Source organism: Otolemur garnettii, unplaced genomic scaffold (genome assembly GCF_000181295.1).
Source record: "Otolemur garnettii isolate 467f Iridium unplaced genomic scaffold, OtoGar3 scaffold00052, whole genome shotgun sequence".
NCBI lineage: Eukaryota > Metazoa > Chordata > Mammalia > Primates > Galagidae > Otolemur > Otolemur garnettii.
In genome coordinates, this window is record NW_003852447.1 from 7,621,177 (window position 1) to 7,646,729 (window position 25,553).

The 25,553-nt window shown below is 35.8% G+C and overlaps 1 protein-coding gene across 3 annotated transcripts in view; it reads right to left on the reverse strand.

Moving 5' to 3' along the window:
* Positions 1 to 25,553, reverse strand: part of G2E3 (G2/M-phase specific E3 ubiquitin protein ligase) — a 52,731-nt gene that overhangs the window by 16,667 nt on the left and 10,511 nt on the right. For 2 of the 3 annotated variants that reach the window (XM_023514404.1, XM_023514405.1), the window contains exons 1-10: positions 24,029 to 24,076; positions 17,083 to 17,180; positions 14,128 to 14,229; positions 10,705 to 10,829; positions 9,339 to 9,504; positions 5,288 to 5,394; positions 4,408 to 4,524; positions 3,109 to 3,233; positions 2,878 to 3,007; positions 512 to 819 (exon numbers count right to left, since the gene is read on the reverse strand). In XM_023514404.1, the coding sequence (XP_023370172.1) occupies positions 512 to 819; positions 2,878 to 3,007; positions 3,109 to 3,233; positions 4,408 to 4,524; positions 5,288 to 5,394; positions 9,339 to 9,504; positions 10,705 to 10,829; positions 14,128 to 14,229; positions 17,083 to 17,180; positions 24,029 to 24,071 (1,321 nt within the window). In that variant the 5' untranslated portion in view covers positions 24,072 to 24,076. Of the gene's footprint in view, positions 1 to 511; positions 820 to 2,877; positions 3,008 to 3,108; positions 3,234 to 4,407; positions 4,525 to 5,287; positions 5,395 to 9,338; positions 9,505 to 10,704; positions 10,830 to 14,127; positions 14,230 to 17,082; positions 17,181 to 24,028; positions 24,077 to 25,553 lie in introns of those variants that run through there. The other variant, XM_003791990.2, reaches the window with a different exon arrangement.

Consider the following 25,553-nt stretch of genomic DNA (forward strand, 5'->3'; position numbering starts at 1 on the left):
GTTGTTTGGCGGGCCCGGGCTGGATTCAAACCCGCCACCTTAGGTGTATGTGGCTGGCGCCTTAGCCACTTGGGCCACAGGCACCGAGCTCATATTGGAAAATCTGTTACATGTGGATTAGAAAACTATATTGTAAAAAATCCTACGCTGTTAAAAAAAAAAAAAGGCAAAGCAGTCAGCTGCAAATTCTAAATATATAAACAAAGAATTCAAATAATCCCCTGCATTTGGCCATTTTACTCAAATGGAATTAGAGTAAATATGAATTAAGTCATGTAATGACTTTAAGGGAGATATTGCTATAAAGAAAGCATAGTATTCTTAAAAACTGTTTTACCACAAAATTTACTTTTTAAAATGCTACTCCCTGCCCTGTTTTCCTGTGATTCTATCAGTAGTTTATTAACAAAGTGAATTATACATTTAGACCACAGATTCGAATGTCGATTCTAACCAGCTATCCTTTTAAACAGTGATATTCAGTACATATAAGAATAAATTAAATAATTACCTTGAGTATTTAGAGATAAATTCTTTGACAAGGACCCTTCAAACAATGGTGAGTTCTCAAGATGTTGCAATAAGAGACTTAGAAATTCATGCTTTGATCCAGGACGCTCTCTTCCAAAGTTATCATTTTCATTAACATACGCTACTTCAATTGCATATGAAGGATTAAAGTTTTGCTTTCTGAATTCATCTAAGGCACTATTCCAGATATTGGTTTTGTTGATATACAATCTTTTAGTTATTTTTTTAATTTGGAATCCTAACTCTATCAGTATAGTCGAAATATCTCTTTTATACTTGCTGCCTTGCCTATAAAACATGAATTTAAACATAGGTAAGTACTTCAAGGTACTTTATGTAAAACAGCAATTAGACAGCCAATAGAAAAGGATAAAAAAAGATTAAAAGGACATTCTTCCCCAATTCCCACTCCAAACCACAACAATGGCTGCTACCAGACCAAAACCTTTTATTTGACAACCTTAAATTCTTGAGTCTTTACCCCAATCTTCTACCAAATTAGAATCATTTACAAGAATGTTGAAGGATAAGTATCTCAAATTTGTCCAATTAATGGATTCGGGTTTAAGAGTAAGAAGCTCAACCTCTCACCTTCCTGGCCAATGGCTAAAACATGAACTTGTTTACTTGTAGCTTATTTCATACTCATCATACCCTTTCTTAAAAAAGCAAATGTAATCGCTGCTTACTAGCTGAGTAAACCATAGTAAGAGAGATTACACAATGTATTGTTAATCATAGAATTATAATTAACAGTAGAGGTAATGTTTTAAACAAATTCACAATCCCAACAGTACCTTTTAGTCTAGACTAGTAAGACTCAAAGTGTGGAAATGGACCATCAGCAGCGTCATCTGGGAACTTGTTAGAGATACAAATTATTAAGCCCCACAGAACATCTACAGAATCATAATCTCTGGGCATAAGGCCCAGCAATATATGTTTTAACAATCTAGCTGATTGCTGGACAATAACTCTCTGACTCAGTTTCTCCATCTGTAATTGGAATTAATGTACTAAAAATAATCTTGTTTTAAGTAACACTCATGGATCATCTTTCTATACCAAGTATGGTTTGTCATATCCCAAAACATTATAAGGCCACAGCGTGGGCCAAGCTTATACTCTTTATTTATACAATCCCCTTTTTTAAACCCAAGTTTAATAAAAACCAAAGTCCTTTGGAGATAAGATTGTACTTCTTACAGGAGGCTGATTCCCTGCTCCTGCCTGGACCAGTGGAAATGCTGATGCTATTCTTCTAGAATATGACTGCACAGTAGAGTAGAAGCAAGGATTCAGGTTTCCCTGGTGTAACATCACTGAAACCCTCTTAAAATTATTTAAAAATAATGCAAACATCTTTTTTGACACTAAAAAAAAAAGGTGTTTTGACTTTTATTCCCAAAAGGGGAGAAATATAAAACCTATTATCATATCATATATTTACAAAAGATATTTCAGTTAACACGAATGGCACTTTAAAACAGTAATTCTTTACTTTTTGAGGAGTACTTAATAGTCTACTCACCTGCAAATTCAGTTATCAAATATTCTCATAAAAATTCTCTTTTCCATTATCAAAGTTTTAAAATTTGAAACTATTTTGGATAAGAAAGTATTTCAACATGCTTAACTACTAATTCTATGTTTCTTATTTTGCCCTATTGGGTAAAGCAAGGCTGTAAAAATGCTTTTATAAAACTGCATAAATTTAAAATCCTAACTATAACAGAATAACCAGCACATTGTAAGGATGTAATGATTTTGAAAGCTATTTTTTTTTAACTTACAGAGATAATTAAGAACTAATGTGATACCCTCATAAAGTTGCTAAGGGAAAGAACTGACAGGAAAGAACAAATACAGTGAACAAATAATGATTACAACATAAATAAAGAAGCCATCTATATATTAAATAGGATTCCATTTTTATAACAATGTGATACAGTATGATATTTTAATTTCCTGTCTTACTCGAGAATCAAGTAGAATTTTCAGCACATTTTTCAGATAATTTTTTTTTCAAACTATCTTGAAAATTATCTGTAGTAAGAAGTTTTACATCATGAATCAGGAAACAATAAGATAGATTTCATATATTCTTCTTACACTCAATACTATGTGCAATCAATATGATATTTTATATTCTATTCTATCCAATTTCACTTTATTTTTTTAATGCTGGCTGCAATGACTTCACAATCAAATGTTGTATGCTACAGTTTGAAAAACACTCTTTTACACTACTGTGTGATCTGTTAGTATTCTAAGTGTATATAGAATTTCTTGTCATAATTTTCTCCAAATAGATTTTTACAATTTTCTCCAATTCAAAATACACACCTTAGTAGCTCTTTACTCTGGACTCCAGGTGACTGTCTAGGTAATTTAGGTGATGACTCTTCCAACAAACAATCAGTAATTCCCTTATTAGATTTGGGTAACGCATGTTTTTTGGCCTTTTGGAAATCTCCTACAGATTTAAATACCAATGTTAACATAATGGAAATATAAGTAAAAATGTAATAACATGCATGTGAATAAATACCTTTACTCAAAATTATAAAGTATTACCTGAATTGTAGATAATACCTCTGCATTCCAAACACTCCCAGTTTTGTTCCCATGATCGGAGTGAGGAACAGGCCAAATGCGTTCCCCTGGAACCGCAACACTGACAGCGCTTTATTTCCCATTTGCTGAGGACACAGACAAAGTAGATGTTTACATTTTGGTATTAGTCTGTCATATATACACAACTAATCCTTTTACCAAAAGGAAAAAAATCAGGTTATCTGCTCTTCTAAGTATCCTCTAACTTGATGTAAAAACCTGAATGAACAATACCACACACCCATATGCACATACACAAAATAGACAAAACATTGGAAAGAATGATTAAAAGGGAGGAAAAATTTTTCCTTTCTATTTGGAGATGACAATGTTTGCAAGGAGACTGCTGTATCAATACGTCTGATATGGAAGCATTCCATAGTAAATTTCAACATTAGGAACATTCACTAAAATAAACTTGTTCAGACACTCGAGGTACTATGTAGTTCAATAGGATTCAGACTTCCCACTGGAACTCTTTATATTCAATCTCTGTCACCTGTTCCCCCTTCCATGTTTCCCCACTGTGTTATGGGATATATGACACTTCTTATTTATTATGGGTATGGGGCTCTGTCATCTCTGTGTGGTTATGAGCATATCCTCTTTATATAGAAATGGATATAGCTCCCTAAGTGTGTGGAAGTGTGTGTGGCAGGAGAGGTATCCAGATGCCCTTCTCAACTCAGCAGTGTGGGTGTATCATCCCTCTGTGTGGGTGTGGCTGTGCGGGTGTGTGACTCCTATGTGTGTGTTTCCTCTATTTCCCCAGACAGTTCTGCCCACTGATGATGAGGAGGAAGAAGGCAGCTAATGAGTGTTTATTGTATACCAGGCCCAACTCTTACTCTTTATGTTAAAAATGTAAATCTTGGGTGGCGCCTGTGGTTCAGTGAGTAGGGCGCCGGCCCCATTTACCAAGAGTGGCAGGTTCGAACCCGGCTCCAGCCAAACTGCAACAAAAAAATAGCCAGGTGTTGTGATGGGCACCGTTAGTCCCAGCTACTTGGGCGGCTGAGGCAAGAGAATTGCCTAAGCCCATGAGTTGGAGGTTGCTGTGAGCTCTGATGCCACAGAGCTCTACTGAGGGCGATAGAGTGAGAAAAAAAAAAAATTTAAACCTCACAATTTTAGAAGGTAGAAAAGTTAAAACTTAAAATATCCTAAGAGCAAACTACATTTTACTAACTACAAAACCTCTTTTCTCAGCTGAAATTTTAAATAAGGAACCACTCAGCACAACTGAATTTCCAGAAATACCTGTCAGGTACATTATAGTCTCGTCCTTCCTTGCAGCGACATCTTCGAACATCACAATGCTCATAGTGCTGCAGAAGCTCTTGATAGGCATTTTCCTCCAATTCCCAAGATGCATCTCTATAAAAGAAGCAAGATACAAAACACACTTTTATGAGTCTCAGCAACAAGAATATAACTAGTCCTTTTTACAGTCAATCATTCTCACCAAGATATAAATCGATTAGTATCATTTTATCCTACAGTTAATTATTCTCACAGTAAATTTTCAAATGCTAAATGAAAAATTAACCACAAATTTTCCAAAACTCATTTTTCTCTAATATTTTACTTCCAATTTTTAATTTAAAGTTTAGTATCATTATTTCTAAATTCCTCATCTTCAAGCATTAAGAAAATTCCTCTCATGCATTTAAAACCACATCTTTCTTTATCTTTTTTTAAAATTCTCTTTTTCTCCTCTCCCAACCCCAGAACACCCAGGCTTCTCCTCACCCTTCAACCCCCATGGCAAAACCTGCCCTACCATGCTGGGGGGTGAGTCTGGGAACTTGAGGGGTGGAGCGGAGGAAAAACCACATCTTTATTCTTCTAGACAATTTATACATATTATTTTGAAGCCTATATAATTGTATATATACCAACCAATTAAAATCGGTCACAGCTGAGGTGCTTATTAAGGACTCTAACCCAACTAATGAGACATTTATGTCACAGTCCCTGCTCCCCAAGAACCGGCAATACAGGAAGGAGAAGGATACTTTACATTTCAACACTTGAAATGGCCACCTTCCACGATCACTTGATCAAGACATAAATGATTATTTCTCCTGCTATTAAATCTGACATTTAACTTTTTTGTAATAGGCTAAATGTTACTTACTTTTCAGGAATATGAATCCCCATTCTCAACATCTCTTTCTGAAATATGTCAGTATTATTGCATATTGTACACCTAAAGAAAAACACTCCCGCATTTATTGCTTGAATCTACAGTGGACAATAAAAAAATCTATTGTTAACAATTTAAGTCAGTCATCAGGTTATGAATTATATAAAAGATAATGTATTATTTATCACTTGACATATTACGAAAACCTTTTCTATGCTAGTGAGTACCCAAAGTTTACCCTTATAAACTAAGCTATCCATTGCTAAAATCTGGGGATTTTTACTTAATCTTTTTTTTAAATTAAACTACCTAATAGGCTATTCTTAGCTTCATATCCATTATCCATACATGTACTTTTCTCAATCTTAAGCCCTACTGTCATTTCTGTTCCTAAGTATTGTGTCGTCCTCCACAGTTTGAGAAAAACTGAAAATCTTGAGTTACTTCATCTAGGAAGGATGTTTAATTAAGTACTACATATAAATCATCCCTGGTTCTGTTTTTCACACAATCTCTAAGTGACTTTTATTCCCCGAAGGGGACAAATATCAAACCTTTGTATAGCAATACATCATTTGTATAGCAAATACAAATACAAAGGCACCAGAGGTACGCAGAAGGAAAATGGGAAACTATACGCCAACTAGAAAGAGTAGCAAATCCCCAATAAAAAGGTGGCAGCACACATTCATTTAAAAATAGTTAACCCCTACTTTACAGATGCCAAAACACTATGCCATGTATTCAAAATAGAACATAACACTTGGTATTGTGATTAGGAAAGTACAATCAGTAACATATTTAGAGATTACATTATCTTCAAAAATCATGAGGACAGATAGGCAAGTCAAAGCCAGTAGTGTGAAGAAAACTGACAGGGAATAAGCCACTTGGGGGAGAGAGCAACCAGTAGGCTCCTACCAAAAAGCATCTGAAGTTAAAGTTAAAAAGTGTCTGCCACAAAAAGGATACATAAAAAACATTTATTAAGTAGACCTGACACATTTTATGTGTATGGAATGATATGTGGATGGTGAAGAAAGAAGTGAAAAAAGATGATTCTGGGGTCAGACAACTAGGAAGTCTCCCCACCTTCACAGAGAGCATGTGCGAGGGAAGCAGTAAGTTATCAAAGTCTCTGAACCTAAAGGATCTTTGAACAATTGCAGACAGATGCTAAGATCTTACAAAATACAGGGCATAATACAAGGAAGTATCTGGTATGGAGAAAGAGAATATGCATAAGATACATGGCAGACTAGAGCAATGATGGAGAAATCCAAATTGAACAACAGTAGCAATAATTCTCTAGATAGACAGAATGGAAAGTTTTTACCAATTACTTTAAAATTGATCTCGTCTCTTCACAGAATCCCAATGTATGGCACTTCTTGTGGTTATGAATAATGATAGTTTGTTAACCATATACAGAACTATCCAGACTGGGTAGACTTATACTATTTCAGTTAACACTGATACCAGAAGAGAAAAGTAGGGGAGCTCTTTTAGATAAAGTAACTCAAGAATTATCCCTGTAGGGCCAAGCGCAAGGGCGCTATGCCTGTAATCCTAGCACTCTGGGAGGTTGAGGAGGGTGGACAGCTTGAGCTCATGAGTTCGGGACCAGCCTGAGCAAGAACAAGACCCTTGTCTCTACTAAAAATAGAAAAATTGAGGCAAGAGGGTCACTTGAGCCTAAGAATTGGAGGTAGCTGGAGCTATGACATCATGGCACTCTACTCAGGAAAACAACTTGAGACTCTGTCTCGAAAAAAAAAAAAAAAAAAAAAAGAATTAGCCCTGTCTTAGTATGCTCTAATCAAGTAGCAACTGCTTATTGATATTTGTATCAGATAGGTGTCCATGTGGCTGTGATTTTAAATTACATTTGCATAAAGTAGACCAACTTCTTGGTTAGTAATATTGTATCTACTTTTTAAATGAGAGAATTAAAAACTCAGTAGTTTCATTTATTCACAAAAAGCCCTAACAATACCAGGTCAAGTCTAGAACCTCTTGCTCCTTAAATATTAACATATAAATGAGGCAAGACTTATTTGCCTTGAAAAATAGCACACTATAACAAGATTAATAAGATGACATATTTGGCAGCAATTATATTCATTCAAATACAAACCCTTAATTAAGACAAATTCCTTTTTAAAGATTCTCCTATAAGTGAATTTCTTCCTCATTAGGTAAACATTCCATTGTTTACTAACTTTATTCTCCGGAATCCTCTTGCAAACATTTCTTTGTAAGAATTAAAAGAATTTCTAACGCTTCTCCATCGAAGTAAGGTTCACCCTGCCAATTTTAACTGAATAATCCTAAGTATGTAAATTCAAGGCCCACACAAAAAAACAAAGTGATAAGTCAAACTTTACTGCTGTTAGCACTTTTAAGACTTTATTGAAGGGGGGGTGCCTGTAGCTCAGCAAGGTTAGGGCGCCAGCCACATGCACTGGCGCTAGTGGGTTCGAACCCAGGCTGTGACTGCTAAACAACAAAAATAGCCATGTGTTACAAGCCGTGTGTTACAAAAAAAGCACCACATGTTACGCTGGCGCCTGTAGTCCCAGCCCTCTATAGAGGGCAACAAAGTGGAGACTCTGTCTCAATTGAAAAAAAGAAAAAAAAGACTTTATTGAAATATGAGAATTTACACCTCCTAACTTTAAAAAACTTGTTTGTGGATAATTTGTAATCATTCACTTTTCATTTTACCTTTTTGTTTTTGTTTTGTTTTTGAGACAGAATCTTACTTTGTTGTCCTTGGTAGAGTACTGTGGTGTCATAGCTCACAGCAACCTCAAACTCTTGGGCTCAAGTGATCCTCCCGCCTCAACCTCTCAAGTAGCTGGGACTACAGGCACCTGCCACAATGCCCAGCTATTTTTACAGATAGGGTCTCGCTCTGGTCCAGGCTGGTCTCAAACTCCTGAGCTCAAGCAGTCCACCTGCCTCAGGCTCTAGAGTGCTTGGATTACAGGCATCAACCACTGTTACCACTGGCAATTCAATTTGCCACTGGCAACTTTTCATTTTACTATGGAATAATATGAGCTTTAAAAAACAGTATTAAACTTAAATCTTCTCTTATTTGGCATTCTATTATGTATATCAGCTGGAAGTTTCACACATGCATGTTACATATTTGATGTTATTAATAACCATTACCTTTAAATTTTTTGACAAGTGTTTTCTAAATTTAAAAAATACTAAATTGCTTACTGTTGTGGGTGTTTTAAAAATCATATTCTATTTCCCTGAAAAGAATCCATCAGGTTTAATATGCAAGATAATACTCAAAGAAACAATACTTTTAATTCATTGACAGTAACGAACTCTGTGTCATGAAGAAAGTGTTTCTTGTAGTTTAAAAAAAAAGCCTCTTAACATTTAAATAGCTTAGCTTGCTGCCATACTTATTATTATTGCACATATCCTGGTTTCCCAAAAGAAACATTCAAATGGAATTTAGAAATTAAATTCTATGTTTTACTCATTGTGAAATAGAAACAAAATCTTTAGGTTAAAAACAAAAATTTTAAAGTATAAATATACATTAAAAGGTTGCATCTAAGTTACTCATTAAATGTTAATTGTACACGTAGGATAAATTTCATATGTAAAATATGCTTCAAATTAAATGCTTTAAAGCTGTTTTTAAAAGTTAAAGTAGTAAGAGATAATAATTTAATTTAAAATTTAAATCACCAAGCCAGGCTCACTAGCACAGTAGTTATAGTGCCAGCCACATACACTGAGGCTGGCGGGTTCAAAACTGGCCCAGGCCAGCTAAACAATAATGATAACAGCAACAAAAAATAGCCAGGCATTGTGGCAGGCACCTACAGTCCCAGCTACTCGGGAGGCTGAGGCCAGAGAATCACTTAAGCCCAAGAGCTGGAGGTTGCTGTGAGCTATGACAGCAAGGCACTCTACAAAGGGTGACAAAGTAAGACTCTGTCTCAAAAAAAAAAAAAAATCATCAAGCCACAAATTTTGTATAAGACAGAGCTTATAAAACATATCTTACCTGCAAACAGTCTCTATGAAACCAAGCATTCTTACAACAAGGACTTCGTAATATGTTATAAGTTGGAATAGGCTCAACAAATTCCAAGCAAATGGTGCATGGTAAGGAGTCTCTGTAACTATTAGCCGCAATGCTCTGAACAGGTCGATGGTGCCAACAAAACGACCTAAAAAATGTAAATTATTTAAAGACAATACTTAAAAAATCACAAAGCAAAACTATGCTATCACTGTAATTCACATATTTAAGAGAAAATTCATTTGTACCTGTCTCACAATTAACCTATAACAGACTACAGCCTTGGCACTATAAATTACTCTCATAATCTGTGACCAAAGAGAGCTGGACCTTTAAAACATGAATTTCTGACAGTGACATGTAACTCATACAGTAGGAAGTTCAGTGACTAATATGTTGAGAATTCTCTGTAACATTGTTAGCAAGGGAGTATACATATTTTTGTATTCAACAATTGAGTACATACTATTATACTCAGCACTGTATAAAATTAAAGGAGGCCAGGAAATTACATTTTAAAAATATTTTAATCCTATAACACATAAAATGCAAATAATAGCCTATTCTTAATTCACTTTATTTTCTAAACTGCAGTTTTCTTACAAGGCACCAATCTATTAAAAAGGTCAAGAATACAAAGACTAAACGAAATAAAATACTCATAACATCAAATGCCAAAATTCACAAAATCTTAACGTTTAAAGTTGTACTCAGGAAGCTCATATTTTTAGGGGCATCCCAGGGCATAATATTTATTTTTGGAACTCAACCAAATTTACATGTTTTCAATTTACTCAGTAAGAAAAACATACAATGACTTAAAAAAGAAAAGTAGAAAATAATTCTGAAAAGTGACATAAAAATGCAGAATTAAAGTAAGGTAGAAGTTTTCACTGAATATGTATAGATTAACAGTTCCATATCATATCTTAGAGCTGAGAGCCAAAGGCGAATATTAATCATTAGGCCCATTCTAGACACGGCAGCGAGAAAATGAACCCACAGGGGATGGGGAAATAAGGCTGTCTGTCTGTATTTATTTATTTATATATGTATGTATATGTGTGTGTGTGTGTGTGTGTGTATCCCCATAGGGGATGGGGAAATAAGGCTGTCTGTCTGTATTTATTTATATACGTGTGTGTGTGTGTGTGTCCCCATAGGGAATGGGGAAATAAATCTGTGTGTATATATGTATATATTTATTTATATACACATTCATGTACATATACATGACATTCACTGCAGCTTTAAAAAGAAACTTTACAAGCAAATTATATCATTGGGTTATCCACTTCCCACTGTTTTTTAACATTCACCTTTCATATCTAACAGTTAAATTACTCACGCAAAATTGCCAGTGAACTGGAAAATACATTCTCTCTCAAGTCCACAAGGAAAATGATAACTTCGTTTACATCGGGGGGCGACACATCCAATTGAAGCACCAGTTTTCTTGCAAATACAGCATTTCTAGGAAAAGAAAGGGAAAATAAGGGCTGCAACATATAAACTTTGAGTACTATAATATGACCAAGTATAAATGAATATTCCTTGTGGAGAGTCTGAAAATTATTTTTACTATGTGATAACAGATTATTAAAGAAATTTCCACAAAAAGTTCTACCCAGAAACAATCTAAAGATCCAAAGCTTCACTCCCAGAACAACTTTTGATAAAAGATAATCTAACATGGATAAGACAAAAAAGCTCCTTTTCCTTTCTACTTGATAAACTATTTTAAGCTGAAAGGTTTGTAAACATAATAGTTATGCATGAAAGTCTTATTGAAATCTTAAGAGAAAGCATGTAAGTTAGGAAATACCAAGAACAGAAACACAATACTATAAATGAATTTATTAAAAAAATGGCAAAACTCGCTCTATCCTAATCAAGTGAAAAAGTGTTAGATACCCACAGTGGATTGAATAGTGGTCCCCCTGGGAAAAGATAATTCAAGTCTTAACTTTTAGTACCTTTGAATGTGAACTTTCTTGGAAATAGAATCTTTGCAGATTAAGGATCTCAAGAAGAAATCATCCTGGATTTAGGATCAAATGACTGGTGTCTTTATAAGAGGAAAAAGAAGGAGATTTAAGACACAGACATACAGAGAAGGCTTGTGAAGATGGAAAAAGAAATTAGAGTTAGCTGCCACAAGTCAAAGAATGTCAAGGGTTGCCAGCAGCCACTCAACACTAGAAAAGAGGCATGGAATGGACTCTTAATCAGAGTCTCCAGAAGGAGCCAACCTTTCTAATCCCTTGATTTAGAATCCTGGCCTCCAGAATGATGAAAGAATAGATTTCTGTTTTAAGCAGTCAATTTATTATGGCAGCCCTAGGACACAAATATAGTACGAGTGAAATGTAACAGTGATACGTAAACAGAAAAACAATTAAATGAATCAATCATTAGTAAAATACAGAGCAGTACCTAAAATATCCTGAAACCCTTAAGAGGGTCATTATAGTGGTCACTGATTCAGGAATTACAGAGTTGTTGCTGACCCCTTTAAGCACCGCCTGGGTCACAAGAGAATAGTTGGTCAACATTATGAACTGACACAAGAAATTCTAGTTTAAGTTCACAAATAGGGACTTCTCTTCGAGGTTCACAATGTACTTGCGGAGGATTTACTTGGAGCTAAAATCTGAAATAGCTCCAAAATCTGAAACTTTTTGAGTGCCAACATGACATTCAAAGGAAATACTCAATTGAAGCACTTTGGATATTCAGACTAGGGATACTCAATCACATCAGGGGTGCTCAACTGGTATATAGAAATTCCCAAATCCAAAAACATTCAAAATCCAGAACACTTCTGGCCTCAAACATTTAATTTTCTTAATTTTTAAAATTTTAATTTATTATTATTATTTTCAGTTTTTGGCCAGGGCCAGGTTTGAACCAACCACCTCTGGTATGTGGGGCTGGCACCCTACTCCTTGATCACAGGCACCACACTTAATTATTTTTTGAGAGAGTCTCACTCTGTCACACAGGGTAGAGTGCTGTAGCATGATAGCTCACAGCAACCTCAGACTCTTGAGCTCAAGTGATCCTCTTGCCTCAACCTTCCAAGCACCTGGGACTAGGCCCATGACACAATGCCTGGCTGGTTCTTAGAGACAGGGTTTTGCTCTTGCTCAGGTTGGTCTCAAACTCCTGAGCTCAGGCAATCCTCTCGCTTCGGCCTCCCACAGTGCTGTGATTACAGGTCTGAGCCACCACACCTGGCCCCCTCAAACATTTCAGATAAAATATATTCAATCTCTACTTCCAAACCCTAAGGCACCTTTAGAGACTACACATTACAAGCTCACTTATCATCAAGAAGTTGAGACATTTTAATACCAATATCCTCATGTCTTTAGATTCATATTAATCTTTCTCCTAATGTTTTCCCTTGTGCCCTACAGCTTCTCTTTTACCATCAACTCCCTTGTCTCTTCAACATCTTCAAAAATAATTGCCTCTATTTCTTTGCCTCAATTAAAATAAATGTTTCTATATGCTTCCCTTGTAGACCTTGAATGAAGCTGCTCATCTTCCCATCCTCCTTAATTGCCAGACTTGGCACAGGGTAGGAATGAGATGGGGCAGGAAGGGGAACAAACAGATTATTTTAGTTCTCTGTTACAGATGCAGGCCACTATTCTATCTCTTAAAAACATGGGCATTTGAGCCTAATAACATCTACACTTCCTGTTACCTGCTAACTTCCTAGTCACTCCTCCACCTGAAGACTTCACACCCAGACTATAGGCTTTCTCTGTATTTTAATTCTTGCTAGCATTCTAAATAACTTCAGCGTTTATGGGACAACTTTTCTTATTTCATTATTTCTACTCCAGTGTAATTATGAATCCCCTCATCCTCCAAATTGCTTCATTTTCAACACATTCTCTAAATGAAACTCCCTATACTCCCAACTTTTTGATTCTCTCTTATTATTCTACTCAGACCATATGGAAATCCTCCTTGAAAATAGCAGAGTAGCTAACACATAGAAGATTCACAAATGATGATTAAATGAATAAAAAGATAAAAGTTTAGAACACCCATCTTGGAGAGCAGGAGAGGGCACTGAACGTAAGCATATAATGTCACAAAAGGGCGACACGGTTCTGAAGATCATAAATTACCAGTTTGCATAGCTGTGTAATATCTACCTCATCCTATCATTCCAATCTCAGCAACTGAGGCATAAGAATAAAAGAGTAAATGGGTGAATTGATTCAGGATCCAAAGTTTGCAGAACAGCAGTGTGGAACGATAGTCATTAATTCTGATTAAGAATGGGTGAAACTAACGTGCATGATGCATGATGTTACATTTCAAAACTATTTAAAAATGAGTATAATTGTGATGGATGCGTTACTTAGTTCAATGTAAACATTTCACATTGTACATCGAAGCAGTACCCTGAACCCCATAATGCATCAATGTACAAAGTTATGATTTAATAAAAAATAATTTTAAAAAAGTAAACAAACAAAAAAAAGAACGGGTGAAATGATGAATAGATTAGAATAAGATAAGAAGTAAAGTCAGTATTCTCTTATATATTGTATCCAGGGTCAGGGATACTCTTTCACTTGCCAAAATGTAAAATGTTCTTCTAAAACTTATCACATTTGACAAACATATGCATTGGAATATAAAAGCAAAGTCATAAATTTCTAGTTCAGAAAACTGATAGAAAAGACCTCCCAAGTATTGACAATACTTATAGTATTTAGTGTAATGAGTAAAATACTTTACTCACCAGTTTAGAAGCTCTATTCACTTCCTTCTTGATGTCTTCTACTAGAAAACCATAAAGCCCTTCTTCTTCTTTACCTCTCTGCCAAATTCCACTTGACATTAACTGTGAACATATTCTCAGTTAGAAAATAAACTCTAAGAAACTAGTTTGGAACTAAAAATATCCTTAATATTCATAAAACAGACATAGAATGACTCAAATTTCAAGTACCTATCTATAAGTTATTTTTCATAGTCAAAGTACGAAAGAGGATACTCACATTGTTTGATTTGGAGAACACTGTATATTAATAGTTTGCATACCCAAACTGGTTTCTGAAAGTATTCCACGAAGTAACAAAAAAAAAAAGAAAGCGCAAAGAAGGCAGGTAGGAAGGAAAAGAGTGACTGGATAGGGGCTAGAGGGGAAAAGAGAGAGTACTTACAATTTAGTTTTAGATAAAAGGATTAGTAAATCAGATGGAGACAATTAGATTATCTGCGGTATTTCAGGCTAACTTTAAATCTAGCTGAATTGTGTCTGAATCATAAAAGGCATATTTATAGGGAAATTTACTGAATTCTGGTTAACGTAAATGTTTGCCTTTTAGAAAATCTCATTTAAACTTCATAGTTAAATGACGTTAAGCCTAAATCAAGAAAAAGCATGGAACATGAATAAAAAATCCTTGTTTACAAGCTTACTTGCAAGTTAGGCTCTATGCCTAGCCTTCTGGAACCCTAGGCAAATGATGTCTCTGACTTTAAATGCCAAAGTAAGAACCTTAGGTTGTATTTAAGTCCCTCTCAGCTCTAGCATTGTATTACCACTTGTTAACATTATTACTCTTTCTTATTCATAATAAAATAGAGTATTAAAAGAGTTGAGTCTAGGGTCAGTACTTAAAAAAGTATTACTCATTTAATAAAATAAAATAATATAAGGGAAATTTTGATATGATCAACTTAAATGTATTACAGAATACAAAAATACTTCATAGAATAAATTTGTGATTAAAAGTTTATAATATATCCTAAAAAAAACCCCAAAATGATATATATTACTTAAGAATTAGCTACGAAAACCAACCTGTTAACTAATAAAACAGCTCTTCTAATTCTACTGCCTAAAAAGTAGAATATGCCCCTAGTGCTTTGGGAGGCTGAGGTGGGAAGACTGCTTGAGGTAAGGAGTTTGGAACTAGCCTAGGCAAGAGCCAGACCCTATCTCTACAAAAAAAAAAAAAAAAAAAAAAAAGACAGAAAGAAAGAAAGAAAGGGAAGAAAGAGAAAAGTAGAGGAGGGGAGGGAAGGGAAGGGAAGGGGAAGGAAGGGAAGGGAAATTAGCGGTGGTGCCACATCCCTGATGTCCCAGCTCCTCAGAAGACAGAGGAAGGAGGATCACTTGAACCCAGGAGCTAGAGGTTGCAGTGCGCTATGATGATGTCACTATACCCTAGCCTGGGCAACAGAGTGAGACCCGTGCCTCAAAACCAAACAAACAAAAAGTAAAATAAACTCTTGAAAAAAATGAAAAGGTTTTCTTTCGCACTGTAAAATATAATAGACTCTAACTTACAAATTTATTTGGAATGTCAACTTCATTTTTGTTTTATACCATTAAGGCATGGTATAAAAGTGATTAGATTCCTAGGCTAGTCTACAAGTCTAATTAATCCACAGGGTACCTGGGGTACAAAAGTGTAGTCTTAGAGAACCAGGTGGTTTCTCAAACAGGCACCGAAAGGGTTTTTTAACATAGAGGATGTATTTAAAAATATGCCCACAGGGTGGGGCCTGTGGCTCAAAGGGTAGGGTGCTGGCCCCATATGCCAGAGGTGGTGGGTTCAAACCCAGCCCCAGCCAAAAACCGGAAAAAAAAAAATGCCCACAAATTTGTTAGTACTCCTTCCTTCAGAAAGTAGAGCTTAATTCCCCCCCTCTTGAGTGTGGGCTAGATTAACTAACTCCTTACACTATAAAGCAAAAGTGACAACGGTATGTGCCTATGATGACTAGCGTTTACAGTTCTATCTTAGTGTGTATCTCTCTCTCTCTCTCTCTCTCTATCTAGGATCACTTGCTGTAGGAGAAGCACATCCTGCTGCCTGAGTGAGCAGCCTTGGTGAGAGGGCCAGGGATAAGAAGGTGAGGCCAACTAGGAGGAACTGAGTCCAAAAGCCACATGAGTGAGCCATTAGAAGTGAAACCTCCAGCCCAGTGAAGTCTTCAGATATAATCAGACTGACATCCCTTGACTGTAATCTCATGAGGTTCTGGGCTAGAATTATTCAGCTCAGCCAACATCAAGATTCCCAACCCTTAAAATTGTGTGAGATAATAAATGTTTTATCTGCTAAATTTCAGAATAATTTCTTATGTGGCAATAGATACTGTGTCAAGAAACACTGAGCATATCAATGCAACCTTGGTATGCTAAGGTAGTAATGTACCACTAATATCTTAAGATAAAGATTCAATGAGGTGAGAAGATGGAGGAAGTGGTAACAAATGAGAGACAATTGTCAGTAAGAAATCACTTATCTTTTGAATGACCTATAAATTAACCTCTATAATTATCCACAAATATTACCTTTAGCCAGAATATCTCTTTCCAGGCTTTCTGTCAAATAAAATAAAATTATTTTCTTCTATTCTCTAAATCTTTAAACCAGTCTTTTCTGAGACTTATCACTCGCAACAAAGGAAAATACAAAGTGGTAAAAAAAAAACAAACACCCACCTCCTCCCATTTTTTCCTTTTTTAAACAAGTAGACCCTAAACAGGCAAAAACAGGTCTTTATATGTACAAAGTACTTTCGGAATTTAATATTTAAAAAATCCAATTTTTACATATAGATCAAAGAGGTCCACAGAAGTTAAATAACTTATCCAACTCTCATTAATCAATGCTAGGATACAATTTTCTTCTTTAAAACACCAAATTTCTATAATTTAATTATAAATTATACTTACCAAACAATAGTAATGTACAGCGAGATTCCATTTCTCATTAGTTTTCTTTTCTCCATATTTATTAGGGCAGTCATCACTTTTTCGACAAAAGACACAAGCTAATGGTGAAAAAGAAATTGATATAAAAAGCTTAAAAATTAAAAAAAACATAAGATTTGTGCTTTTCTCAATTTGTGTTAAAATTCTTTCTGAGAAAATAAATCACATTATACTGCTATCAGTAACTTAAATTTTTCAACACCTATTTCCAAAGTATTAGTGTGACTTTATACTTTCAGTAGTCTTTAATGATAAATTCTAGTGTTAATAGGGGAACTTACGGAGTAACATCAGTAAAAATGACAGACTGAGAAACTATAAAACTCCATTGTTCCACTAAAGCAATGATTAAACTGCCAAAAACTGTAAGAATCAAATTTTTAGAAGTTCTGGAATCTAATTTAAAAAAGGACAAAATTTTGAGAACGTTTAATGAAGAATAAGCTGCTAAATTTTGATGAGAGCATTTTAACTGACCCACCTACCATTCCCTACTCCTCAGCTGGGCAGTGGCCTTGAGGTGGTCCATGTTCCTGGTGCAGATTATTGGTCCAACAGCAGGTAATATGGACCTTGTTTTCAAGAAATGTGATTGTGTGTTTGGACTTGTGCAGCGGTTCCCTGAGGGATGAGCTCAGATGTCTGCCTTTCTTTTGCCTTCCTCAGAACCTTCTGAGGGCTGGAACCTCTACTATTTGTCAAACAGTATTGAAAGCAAACATAGAAGCCACAGCAGCCTAGGGAATGGGATAGACAGGCAAGTAGCTGACAGACAGTGTCTAGGAAAGAGACTGGGAAAGGGGGATACAGTGGGGAATAAGTTTTGTTTTTTTTTTTTTGAGACAGAGTCTCACTTTGTTGCCCTCAGTAGAATGCCGTGATGTCACAGCTCACAGCAACCTCCAGCTCTTAGGCATAGGTAATTCTCTTGCCTCAGCCTCCTGAGCAGGGGAATAAGTGTTTTGAAAAACTCCCACAGATACTGGCAAATCTAGAAGGTCATGTGCATGCACAGGGATGTACACACACTCAGAAGGGATCTGAGAAATTGTAAGCTTGCACATTAGGCTTAGGCTTATGCAAGCCTACATTAAAAAGGAAGATCCCCAATTGATAATCTAATCTTATACCTTAAATAACTAGAAAACAGAAAACTAAACCCAAAGCTAGTAGAAGGGGGAAAAAAATAAAGATCAGAGTAGACATAATCAAAATGAGAATGGAACAAAAACAAAATATAAAAATAAAAGTTGATTCTTTGAAAAGATCAATAAAGTTGACAGACCTTTAGCTAAAGAAAAAGATGTGAGAAAAAACAGAGATTAAAAACTTTCATAGTAATCAAAACAGTGTGGTACTTGGCTAGACATACAGATCAATAGAAAAGAAGAGTTCAGATATAAACATATACAACTGTGGTCAATTGATTTCCCCACTCAGTGGGGAATAACAGTCTCTTCAACAAATGGTATTGGGGCAAATGGATAACTACACTAACAGTAGAACCTCCATAGTTGACCACTTCCCGATGTTGACCTAAACTAGAAATGTACCACATGTACTGTAGGTCTAGTTCCTTATGTTGACCACCTGTGTTAACCCATTTGTTCCAATCTCTCAGGTGGTCAACTTACAAAGGTTCTACTACAGGTAAACCCATATCTCACATCACACACAAAAATTAATTCAAAACAGATCAAGATGGCCGGGTGTGGTGTCTCACACCTGTAATCCCAGCACTTTGGAAAGTCGAGGTGGGAGGACTGCTTAAGCCCCTAAGTTTGAGACTAGTCTAGGCAATAGCAATATCAGTCTCTACAAAAAATAAATTAGCTGGGCATGGTGGTGTGTGCCTATAGCCCCAGCTACTTGGAGGCTGAGATAGGAGGACTAGCTTGAGCCCAGCAATTAGAGGCTGCATTGAGCTATGATGGGGTCACTGTACTCTAGCCCTGGGAAACAAGAGCAAGGACCCTGTCTCAAAAAAGAAAAAAAGAAATCATGAACCCACCCCACCCACCCCCATAACAGATGAAGGACCTAAATTTGAAAGCCACAATTATAAATATACATTTATTTTTAAAGACTGTCTCACTCTGTCACCATGGGTAGAGTGTCGAGACATCATAGCTCACAGCAACCCCAAACTCTTGGGCTCAAGTGATCCTTTCACCTCAGCCTCCCAGGTAGCTAGGACTATAGGAGCCCGCCACAATGCCTGGCTAATTTTTCCATTTTAAAAATCCTAATAAGCGAGATGGGGCTTCACTCTTGCTCAGGCTGGTCTCGAACTCCTGAGCTCAAGGGATCCAATTGCCTCAGCCTCCCAGAGTACTAGGATTATAGCTATGAGCCACTGTGTCCAGCCCTGATAAAATTCTCAGAAGAAAACACATGGGCAAATCTGCAAGACTTTGGATTTGGCAACTGTACCTTAGTTCACATGACAGCAAAAGCATAAGTAAAAAAAGCAAAAATAGATAAACTGGACCTCATCAGAATTTTACATTTTTATGCCCTAAAGGACACTATCAAGAAGAGTGAAAAGACACTAAGAGAATGGGAGAAAATCTGAAAAGGGTCTAGTAGCCAGTATGCTAAGAAATTCTTTTTCCTTTTTTTTTGCAGTTTTTTGGCTGGGGCTGGGTTTGAACCCACCACCTCTGGTATATGGGGCCGGTGCCCTACTCCTTTGAGCCACAGGTACCACCCGAAATTCTTAGAACTCAATAACAAAAATTGTTACCAGCCACTGTTAACTCAAATGTCCATTTTATGCAGGGTGCTGCTGGTCAGGCCCTGACAAGGCCGGATGAGCCTATGTACTGACATGTGGAGATGGTTTATTCACTTCCAAGACCTACTGTCCTAGATAAGTTGGGAAACTAGACTTCATGGTACTGTGAAGTGTTATCTAACTAAAAATTTAGTCTAGAATAAAAATGCTTTAAAGATGTAACCATTTTAAGATAGAAAGCTATTGTGTAACTTTGTAACCTATGAGGAGGAATCTGTTTAATGTATACTATGATGAGGAATAACATTGCTGATGGATGCTACTTTGAGAATAAAAAGTAACCAAAGGAAAAAGGTGGCAGAGCAGTTCTTTTGGGAGATAACCCCATTGGTCTCTTGAATCACTGGCTTTTCTGTAAATAAAAGTGAAACTTGATCTCTTATTCACTTCTCCATCCATCGGCTTGGGTGACAGGCAAATGGACACCTTGGCCCAGCAACAAAATCACAAATAACCAATTTAAAAATAAGCAAAGGGGGAGGTGCCTGTGCTCAGTGGGTAGGGAGCTGTCTCCATATACTGAAGGTGGCAGGTTCGAACCAGGCCTCGGACAAACTGCAACAACAACAATAACAACAACAACAAAGCAAAGGATCTGAATAGACATTTCTCCAAAGAAGCACATTAAAGGATGTTTAATATCTTTAGTCATTGGTCAATAGGGAAATGCAAATCAAAATCACAATGAGATACCACTTTACACTCACAAAGGCCAGTTATAACCAAAATGTAAGGAAAAAACAAGTGTCAGCAAAGATCTAGAGAAACTGAAACTCATATACTGCTGGTGGAAATATAAAACGGTATAGCACTCTGGAAAGTAGTCTAGCGGTTAAACATAGAGTCACTATCTAACACAGCAATTTCAGTTCTGGGTATGGTAACATAGAATTACCATGTAACATAGCAATTTCAGTTCTGTATACCAAAGAACTAAAGACAGATGTTCAAACAAATACTGTACACTAATGTCCATAGCAGCACTGCTCAACAATAACTAAAGCGGAAAAAAATCAATGTCCATCAATGGAGGGATGAGTGAATGAACCAAATATGGTTTATCAATACAGTGGATTATTAGTCACCACTAAGAAGGAAAAGTACTACATGCTACAATATGGAAAAGCCTAGAAACATTATGCTATATGTGAAAGAAGTCAAGCAAAAAAGGCCACATGATTCCACTTACATAATGGTTATGTTATCCAGAATGGATAAATCCAGAGATAGATAAAAAGCAGATTTTAGTGGTTGCCAGAGGCTGAGAAAAGGCAAAATGAGGAATGACTGCCTCATTTTGAGGGTACAGAGGCTAAATAATCACCTTGGAGGATGATAAAAAAGATGTTTTGGAACAAGACAGTGGTGATGAGTTAACAAATATTGCAAATGTACTAAATGCTAGCACCTTGAAATAGTTAAAATGGTGAATTTTATGTGTATTTTACTCCCCTCCTCCCCCACTACAACTTATGGAATCAGGAGATCTGAGTTAAAATATAGATCCATACTTAAAAAGAAAAGTAATAATTATACATATATGTGTGTGTGTGTGTATGTTTGGAAATATACGTAACACTGTAAATGCCTAAATGGATTCATTATCATATGTATTACTTTACATACTTACCATTTATTTGTGGTGAGAACACTTAAAACCTCTCTTACCACTTTTCAAGTATAAATACACTATTAACTATAGTCCCTATGTTGTACAATAGACCTCATTAGTTTATTCCTCATTTCTGAATGAAAATTTACATCCTTGACCAACATTCTGCCAATCCCCAGACCTTCCTGCTCCCCATCCTAATCCTGGTAACCACCATGCAAGTCGATGCTTCCATGAGTTTAACTTTTCTAGATTTCCCCATGTGAATGAGATCATGCAGTGCTGTCCTTCCGTGCCTGGCTTATTTTACTAGTGCTTTATAATTCCATTTCCCTATCATAAAAATAAGGACAATAGTACCTAGTTCAAACTATGCCTTAATGAGGACCTAATAAGACAGCATATATTTAAAAAGTTAATAGGCTGTGACATAAGGATAGAACTGAATAAATGTTAGTATTATAACCACTAATCTCTTTTGTCTTCTGCTTATTTGTATAGAAAGTTTTTTTTTTTTTTGAGACAGAGCCTCAAGCTGTCCCCCTGGGTAGAGTGCCGTGGCATCACAGCTCACAGCAACCTCCAACTCCTGGGCTCAAGCGAGTCTCCTGCCTCCGCCTCCCAAGTAGCTGGGACCACAGGCACCCGCCACAACGCCGGCTTATAGAAAGTTTTTTATTAATATGCTAATGAAATAAGTAGAAAATCATTAGTGAAGAGAAAAAACTTTGAGGACCTCAAGGCAATAGACCCATTCGAGATGGAGGGAACTTGATTCTCTAACTGGCTACATGAAGCAGAAACTTGCTCTCTGCCCCATCTTCCCTAACACATCCCCACTGGACTGTAAGCTGACCAAGTTTTTATTGTGTTAAACTATTAAGACTTCAGGGTTTATCTATTATAGCAACTTGTATTATTTACCTTAATTAATCTATATAATCAAGAATGGACATTATGTATTGAAAAGTGCTATACTTGTTAACAGGTTACTCACAGAACAGATTCCAGAAACAAAGAGCATGAGCTATTATTCAATACTGTGAAATAACCTAAGTATATAGCCCTTCCTCACTCCAATTTAATGAAATGTCACAATTCAAAGAACCTCCCCAACCCTTTAAAAGATTTCAGCCCCTCTTCCTTCCCCATACAAAGGAGATGTCCACATTAACTCCAGCAAACTGCCACTTGTTCATATTGGGTATCTTATACCAGCAGCTCCCACCTTAACTCCTTCATTGCTAGTGCCTAAACTTTTAGCCACCAGTGTGCATACAGCTACCAAAAGAAAGAGGAATACAAGGAATGAGCTGAGATTACAAAAGAGGAGGAGTCCTTGTGAATTAGCTGAAATTATAGAAAGGAAATCCTCAGGATGAACCCCGGTACATGTGCATCTGCAACACGCTGGAGACCTGAGGTTTTTGTTCCCCCTTTCCCTCCTTGCCTTCCTTTGCCCAGTAGAGAGGAGGACCCTGGCCACAGAACAGACTAGGTTTCAGGTATGCATTTCTATAAGTAGACTCCTTTTGTATTTATTTGTATTTGGCTGCTTTTTAATCAGAATGCTTAAAATCAAGTAAAATTGTTCTGACTTGCTTTTATTTATTGTTCAGATCACCTACTATAGAAAGTGATATTGGTTTCCACTATAATAATGAAATAAAGTCTCCACCTTAAACATATTCATGTAAGTAAAAACAGTCAATCCGAGGAGAAATATCAATTGTGGGGGCATATCTGTCTTTGGCAAAATGCATAAAGACAGTCACTAATTAGTCAAGTTTCAGAACTACTACTAGTACAGCTGATAGCAGTTTGGTGGTAGAAGCAAAGAAAGCAAGCAGAGGAGGTTTGGGAGTCCAATTCCCTTATCCAACATAATGTGGTATCAACAGATAGTCTCTAAAAGTGATGGTCAAGCTATAGAGTCTTACATATAATATTATAGTTTAAGAGGGAATCAAAAAGATCTAAAAGCAATAGATGAAGGAGTAGTTTCAGAAGAAAATAAAAACCAATTCCTCATCTTTCATGGTAGTAAGTAAAGAGATATTGTTTATAATAAAGGAAGAAAACAAGAACTAAAAGCAAAGATCAAAAACACTGCATCTATTTGGGGAAGTTGTTGTAAGCACTTGGAGATGTGTTTTCCTTTTCATATTAAACTTTTGTGTATTAAAATTGTTCTCACCTTTATGTTCTCTTTTGTAAGAAAAAGTCATATAAAAAAATTCTATTTATTAAATAAATGATACTGTTTTATTCAGATAGAAAGCATGCCTGATAAAAATACATACACAGAATACACATAAAATTTGGCAAGTAATTTGTCCTCTAACAGACTTTTTTGAAATGAATACACACAATACATATATTATACTTTAGTACATGGACATACGAACTAAGCATGCACCAGAGAATTCATTCCTATTGTTTAGGTAGGATTGTAAAAGGCTTACTATTATAAAAACATTTTAAATACATTTACTTACCAAGTTCCTGTGAGTCACCAGGTTTATTTTCATTTTCATTCATTTTACTAGGAAAAATAATAATATATTAATATAGCTATCTCAGTTTTAAAAGCCTCAGATTATGTTTTTATCAAATTTAGTCAAAGCATGATGACAAATAAGTTATGCAATCATTTCTTTCTATGATTTCAGTTCTTCAATCATTTCTAGTACTTAATTTCCTTACCTTTAACCTATCGCAGACCAGCAAGGAGAATAGAGTCTGAGAACATCTTTTAAATTGGAGAGAATGTTTATTGGCTATGAAAACAATTAAGAGGACTACCAGTATTTAGTGAAAAGTGTGTAGGATTACAGGATATGCAATACACCAAACAGTTCTATATATCAAATAGTCAAGATTTTCAAATTTCCACTGGACTTTCAAGTATATTAAAATAAAAAAGCTACTTATACTTACATTAATGTAGAACATGAGCCCATTTTACATATAAACATCAAGTCCTTTTTAAAATTTTTGCTATTTTAGAACTAAATATTTCCAGAATGACAACTTGTATGTAAAGGAAATTTAATTTTGTTCAAAACTTTACCAAGATTGTTCATCATATAGGAAGAAAAAACATCAATAGCAATGTGACTCAGCCTATAACACAGGTAGGGAATCTGTAGCCTTCTGATTTCAACACTGTTCTTTTTTAATCACAAAAGGAAGAAAGGAAAGCTTCATCTTTCTCTACTGCACCCCTTTTAATAGAAGGATTTGTTTTGTAAAATTTGGATTCAGTCCCAAGGCCACACTTAAGGATCCAGAAGGCCACATGTGGTCCCAAGGCCACAGGTTCTCCACCCTGTTATCTTACTGCATATTCTAGCAGAATAGTGCTCAACCACTTACACACTTGAAAGATGCTGATTTGTCCCAACCTCCTCCCTCTCTTCTACTTAAATAAATCATAGTTTTTTCTATGATTTAGAAAAATCATAGAACTCTTTTCTACAAGACCAAAGAGAGGAAGACTGACATCTTACCAACATCAAAGTTTCACTTTACCAAGAGCATATGAGCAGCCTACTTGAAATGTTGTTATGAGAGAGAGTCAAGAATAAATGGTACATGCAGTCTCTTGGAATTTAAGTGGTTAAGAATAAACACAATAATGCCAGTAAGTAAATGTAATCTCATAGTCACAAAAACCAATCAGAAAGATTAAACATCTGTCCAAGGTCACAGAACTAATGAGTGGAAAAAGACTGACTATAGTGTAAAACATCTTCACATGAGAACAATGAAAGAGCACAAAAATAATACAGAATGTTAAATATCAAAGGAAGGACAAAAACCACAAATAAAGATTGCTATCAGATTTTAGCCAACTTAAGACACAACAAAAGGTAGGGTATCGATTATTGTAACAAGACTGATTAAGTCAATTAAATCAATACAATGATTTTTATAATTTAGAATTTGTGTTTCAGTAATAATTTTATATTGACTATAAGAACTTCTGGATTTAAACATAGATTTTCTCATACAACATTT